Below are 6,506 nucleotides of genomic sequence, written 5' to 3'. Positions count from 1 at the left end.
GGAAGCAGGAAGAAGCGTGGACTCATCGGAGGAGAAGAATTCCGAGAGGTGTTTTGAGGAAGAAGACAGTCTATTATGGTGTATGGGGAACAGAATTAGAGGCAGCAACTTGTCGGGTGAGGAAGAAGAGGTAAGGACATAGGGGAGGAATTAATTATGGGTCTGAGGAATGTTGTTGTTGGTCAGGGGATGGTTCAAACGAATTTCGAGGAAGCGGTGGAACACGACAATGAGCTGGATCACGCGGAGAGAGGTAGAAGATGACAACATGATAAGTTGTAAGTCTACACGTGCAAATGAGGGAATGAAGGATTATTTAATTGATTTGCCCATCTTGGATGGTCGATTAAAGTCAAAGGTGGTGGAGGATGTGATTAATATAGGCCTTATGGATAATTGTGCTATCAGAAGATCCAAGGGTGAGGAAATCCAACAGGATGGGGTTGTGGTAGATCGGGTGGATGGAATAACCAATTCGGGGAATGTATGTGAGGATTTAGAACAGAGCCTTTGCCTGTCAACACAATTGAGGGACGATTCTTTCACGCACAAGTCCAGGCAGAACCAGAGAGCAAAGGAGGGGAAAAACAATAAATATAGCTCTATCCATACATTTCAAGAGAAATATTCGGCTCCCCAAAGAAAGAATAGTTACTGTCGAAGCAAGTATAATCAGAAGAAGGTGCGACGCGAGGAAGATTTGTCTGAACTTGAAGGCAGATCCCTATATGATTCTGACTTTCCAGCATTGGGGCAAAGACAAAAGAAGAAAGCGAATGGTTCCTTACAGATCGGGATAGATTTGGGTATGGAGTCTAAAGGCTCAAAAGTGGTTTTGATTTCGGAAAATTATTACAGTGGAAGTTCCTGAAGGCGATTCTCTAATGATTATTGATATTGGTGTTGGAGGTTCGGTTGGTCTCCGTCAACAAGACGAGTTATAAGTGGCAGAAAGGTGGATAGAGTGTTTTCGAAGATTGCTATTCTGTACTCTTATCATGTGGAAGCTCTTGGATTTTGTGTTAGAATTTGGCGTCTATGGATTGAGTCAGCTAATATATTTGGCTTCTAATGTAGTTGTTTTGCTTTGTGGTGTCTTTCAGGCCAAGTTTAGGCTTTTAGTCTGGTAAGTCTTATTTGAGGTTGTTGTTGTAGCTAAGGTGGATTAGGCTGAGTTAGTGTTGTTGTTTTCGGTTGTTTTTGGTGTTCTGTTTTATTTTGGGGTGGCTCTCTGGATGTTTCTTGTATTTTCTTATGTTTAATGAAATCTTAAGGCACTCTTTTCCTCCTTCCGCTGATTAAGGAGCTTCCCTACAAGCTCCTTTAATCAAGGAGGTGGTTTTTAACGAGGCCTTCAATTCCTATAAAAAAATAATATCTTATAATCATCTCAGACTAATAAGAAAACATGAATTTGAATTCTATACTACCATCATAATAGGTAAAAGAGATGTAAAGAAGCCGGAAAGTCAAAACAAACAAGGGCATATATTTATTTGAACATGCAGATTGTACTTATGGATGTGAAACATAGCATTACCACACTTTTGATTACATGAAAACCAATCTCCAACTTAATAAACGGGTTGACATCAATGCCTCTAGACAACATGCATGTACAGCTCGGAATGAATAGTACAGAGTAAAGGAAAGATAAAACCTCATTGCAAAGCCAGAGAGCATTATAGGAGCTATTTAGAAGATACAAGAGGGGATCGAAAACCATCGCCTATGAGCAACAAGATCCACTTCCGGCCCGTTCTGCAGGCCTATCCATGAGAACCATTCCAGCAGGATTCTGCGCTGGCTGCACTCGGGGTAATCTTTTAGCTGCATGAAATAAAACACAAGTCAATTGCCCCTTCATACAACAAGTACTACGTGCTTTTCAGAAACTTAACAAGACAACATAGGCATAATAATAAAATTATCTCCAACATTTACGCAAATGTTTGCTTTGGCCCCTATTTGTTTTTTTGAAGCATTTTAGATTCAACATTTCGATTTTTGGTGAAAATACCCCATGCTACCATGCTAGAAGGAAACCGTTAGTTTACAAACGGTTAACATATGTTGCTGACGTGACATTTTCATATATACTTAATTGCTATTGTTGATATGCCAAATGTCACGTCATCACTTTGAGTGATGCGACATATGTCATGTTATCATTTTGGGTGACACAACACATGTCAAGTTTATCACTTTGGGTAACATGACACATCACCACTTTGGGTGACACGACACATGCCAAGTCTATCACTTTGGGTAGCATGGCACATGTCGCATCAACAATTAAGTACATGTGAAAGTGACACATAAGCAACATGTTTTGACTGACAGTTAACTAACGATTTCCTTCCAACAATGATATTTTGACCAAAAATTGAAACATTGAGGTCTAAAATGCTTCAAAAAAGAGAATAAGAGCTTAAGTGACCATTTGTGGAAACGTTGGGGGGTAATTTTGTCATTATGCCGACAACATATAAAGCACCTATTTCATAGAAAATTTCATTGACATTGGATGCGGTCTTTGCAGAGGTTTCCATGAAGAAGAGACCATTCTCCTGAGCATAAGTTTGTGCCTCCTGAATCACCAAAAAGAATAAGAAGTCAAATAGGGATTTGATTGTAGGCTGAAGTAAAAAAAAATGGACCACAAATCTATTTGACCAATTGACCTTTTACCATCTCAAAGATAGTTGTTTTGAAATGCGAAAAATTTAAAGTAGAGAAACCTAGAATGCTCATAATAAATGATTACAAGTAATAATAAGAAGTGACGTGAACAAAAAAACTAATAACTTGCCTCTGGTTCCACCTTCCTTGCATCTAGTAAATCAGCTTTGTTCCCAGCAAGTGCCGTTACCATGTTAGGATTGCCTTCACATGAAAAGGAAAAGAACAAAAAACATAAACTTGGAGTTCAATCACTCAAGAGTCCTTAAAATTAAACATTTCTCAAGGGCAAAAACAGGATACATTGACAGCCAACAAGGAAGTTGTCAAGGAATAGAAAAGGCAAAATGCTACCTTGGGCTTGAAGTTCTTGGACCCATTTTTTGGCTCTCTCAAACGATGCCTACAAAATAAGAAAGAATGCTATCACACGTCTCTACTAAAATTCACCAGATTTACTGTATCACATTTCAAACTGAAACAAAAGTTCACCAAGTATCCTTGCAAATGTAAACTTTAATGCGTTGGCAAATTGTAAAAAATGCCTCAAATATAAACCCCTTTCACTCCCCACCCCCGTTCCTTAAGGGGGGAAGAACAAGCAACTTTACATACAAAAGGGGAAAATTATCAAACAAAATAATTAAAAAGGAAAGGAGAGCAGAAATCTAAAGAAAACCTTAACACCTTAGCTTTCCTTCAACTAACAACCATCAGACTTGAGATTCCTTGAAACAAATCGTAACATGTAGTAAACGTGATTTTTGGAGAAGATACCAACAATAGTGATCAAGGCATAAACCATACAAAAATCACAATATTAGATTCATAGAAAGCTTGCCCTCATACCAGTAATGTTTAGGTTCCGTCTGGTTAGCACTTTTCACATTCTTTTGATAAAAAGTGAAAACCAATGAATGCAAAAGAACATAAAAACAGAGGCAAATAGCATAAAGCAAAACCAACAAAAAAACAGAACCTTTGGAAATCGAACAGTGTATAACCTAGATACCATGACCCCAAAATTTTAAAACTTCATCTCACATTACATTTAGAGCAACAGTCAGTCAGTCGTGGTTCAGTGACCAAACCACACAAAGAAAACACTTACTTGATTTGTCGTATCATACACAATGATCGCGGCTGCAGCTCCTCGGTAGTACATCGGTGCTAAGCTATGGTACCTCTCTTGACCAGCTGTATCCCAAATCTCAAACTTTACATTCGCATCATTCACAGCCAACGTCTGGGAAAAGAAAGATGCACCTATTGTTGATTCCTACATGATAATAAGAATATAAATGCCAAATTATAATTCTCCTACTGATTTTTTTAGATAGTGTAAACCAAATAACAATAACAACCTGAAATTCAACAAATTGCCCTTTAACAAAGCGCAACACAAGGCTAGACTTCCCAGCTCCAACATCCCCAAGTAGAACCTGAAGAATAAAATACATATCAATAACAATAACAAATGCATGCAACAAAAACACCAGTTCAAAGCTCAAACTGAAGACACAACTTAACTTTCTGGTATAGTAAACAAAATGGTTAGAGACAATTATCATTTGAAGCTCATGAAATGAAACAACATATAAGATATCAACATAGTATCCACAGTATAAAAAAAATACCAGAGAAATTAGGCATAAACTTTAAGCATATTGTCGCAAATCTGACAGGATCAAGATTTTAACAAAACCTCTAAAAGATTTGGAAATGATAAAAAGAGACCCTAAGCTTTATAAATGTAAAAAAGAGAGGTAATTCCAAAATTGAGGCGATATTTAAGTAGTGCTCAAGCCTAAATCAGCTGCATATTAAGATGTCAAAGAAAAAATAACCTCTAGCATTTGATCATAACAAACCAAGAAAAAAATCTTGCAAACATAAACCAAACCCATATCACAGCTCATGTAAAAAAAATCATGCATGATCAACAATTCATCATCTAAATCAGACCCAAAGCACCAAATACTAAAAATAACCAAAAAAAAACTTGGATAACCAAAGGAAGGGTTTAAGATCAACAGAGATAGACTGACTAATTTAGCATTGATGTTCTTGTTTCCCGTGGTGGCCATGAGAATGAAATCCTCTAGGAATCAGATTAATGTTCCCCCAAAAAAAAAAGATAAAAAAAATTATGGGGTAATAGAGAAGATTGAGAATTGAGGCTTGTTGGATACGTTGACGAACACGAAAAAAGGAATTGAGAAGCAAGATGGGATGTTAAATACAAAGGGTAAAATCAAAGGAAAAAGAAAGATACTCCTAAAGAAAAATTATTTCTCTCTCTTACGAATCACTCTTCAACCCAAACAAGACAGCGGTTGCATATTTCATTATTATTAGGTTAAATACGTGTATAGTCACTAAATTATAAGATTTATTCTATTATGATTACTGAACTGTACGTTTTTCCAATTATGTCATTGAACTATTAAAACTATTTCAATGAAACCAAATTGTTAACAAACATACTGATACATAAATTAAATAAATTTATATAATCATTCATCAGTTTCTTTATTGATTGTATGTGAGAAATTTATTCATAATTTTTAAAGTAGTGATTAAATGGTTTTAGCTAACACCTTCCATCCTCATAAGTAGTAGATTTAATACTTATTAAAAGAAAAATATTATAAATATATTAATAAATATATTTTCAGTATTTTAATAATCATTTTTAAACAATGATAATGATAATATATTATTATATTAATATTGAATAAATAAGATATTTTTACTTATTATTAAAATTTTTTGTAATATTATTTATAAAATATTATAAGAATTATACGAACTAAACGATTTGGTTAAGAGATTTGTTATTATCCCTTGAGGTTCTGGGATTGAACACCGCGTATGCAAGGATATAAGCATTCATTACTAAATAATTGAAAGTTTTTAAACGTATACTACCCTTGTATTCGTCCCAGATTTATTAAGAAAATATTATAAAAATTCACTAATGTCACCTTGCTACACTTTATTATAGCAATTTAATCCTTTATTACATATTTATATATGTATATATTTGCTTCAAGTGTTTTTTATAGAGAAAATAACCTCAGTGACCGAAAATGCCTTATAATATACGAATTTAACCAAATTTTTTTTGATTTGCCAAAATGACCAACAAATTCGTAACGCGAACTCCAATTTCGTAACCCAGTTTCTAATTTTGCAACGTGAATCTGTAAATCGCAACGCGAATTTGTAAATCGCAATGCGATAGTCAAATTCGCAACGCGATAGTCAAATTCGTAACACAAAAGTCAAATTCGCAACGCGAATTTAATTTCACAATAGGTTTTAGTTTCGCAACACAAATGTTTTGGGTATATAACAACGCAGCAGCGCAACGCGATAGTCAAATTCGTAACACAAAAGTCAAATTCGCAACAGGTTTTAGTTTCGCAACACAAATGTTTTGGGTATATAACAACGCAGAAACAATAACTCATAACCTAAATCTCGAAATCATAACTCAGTCCATCTCCATCTATCATTCTCTCCGGCGACATTCGTTCCTATATCCAACGACATCCTTCCACATCTCTAATTTTTTTTATATAATTTTATTTCTATATAATTTTTCAATGATTTCTCTCCCAAATTATCAACTATCAACTTAATAAAGGTATGTTTTTCTCTAAGTTAGTGATGATATCTAGTTTATAGCTCGTTTGTTTAGTAAATTAATTTACAATTTGTAGAATGAAATCATCTAATGTTGATCATGTTTGGATAGATTTGTGTTTTGGAGGGTCATGGGAGAATGTTCATGGTGTTTTACAATATGTGTCTTTACC

At 34.9% G+C, this 6,506-nt stretch overlaps 1 protein-coding gene across 1 annotated transcript; it reads right to left on the bottom strand.

Moving 5' to 3' along the window:
* Positions 1–1,466: 1,466 nt before the first annotated feature.
* LOC120119391 (ras-related protein RABF2b-like) lies at positions 1,467–4,969 on the bottom strand. Its single transcript, XM_039139195.1, has 7 exons — positions 4,731–4,969; positions 4,047–4,124; positions 3,794–3,961; positions 3,037–3,085; positions 2,813–2,886; positions 2,498–2,591; positions 1,467–1,830 (listed from the first exon to the last, which is right to left on the bottom strand). Exons 1-7 carry the CDS (start codon positions 4,767–4,769, stop codon positions 1,730–1,732), a joined length of 603 nt encoding a protein of 200 aa, XP_038995126.1. The 5' UTR covers positions 4,770–4,969; the 3' UTR covers positions 1,467–1,729.
* Between the last annotated feature and the right edge of the window lie 1,537 nt (positions 4,970–6,506).

The sequence above is a fragment of the Hibiscus syriacus genome, unplaced genomic scaffold (assembly GCF_006381635.1).
Source record: "Hibiscus syriacus cultivar Baekdansim isolate YM2019G1 unplaced genomic scaffold, ASM638163v2 tig00110332_pilon, whole genome shotgun sequence".
Classification (NCBI taxonomy): domain Eukaryota; kingdom Viridiplantae; phylum Streptophyta; class Magnoliopsida; order Malvales; family Malvaceae; genus Hibiscus; species Hibiscus syriacus.
This window is presented reverse-complemented; position numbering and strand designations above follow the sequence as displayed.

What these genes read in the sequence shown, in the direction of transcription:
- LOC120119391 (XM_039139195.1), bottom strand. Translation starts at nt 4,769, where the DNA reads ATGGCCACCACGGGAAACAAGAACATCAATGCTAAATTA. An exon ending in TGTATGATACGACAAATCAA is followed by an intron (nt 3,086 to 3,793) that starts GTAAGTGTTTTC and finishes CTTATTTTGTAG; the next exon opens with GCATCGTTTGAGAGAGCCAA. An exon ending in CAAGGAAGGTGGAACCAGAG is followed by an intron (nt 2,592 to 2,812) that starts GCAAGTTATTAG and finishes TTGGTGATTCAG; the next exon opens with GAGGCACAAACTTATGCTCA.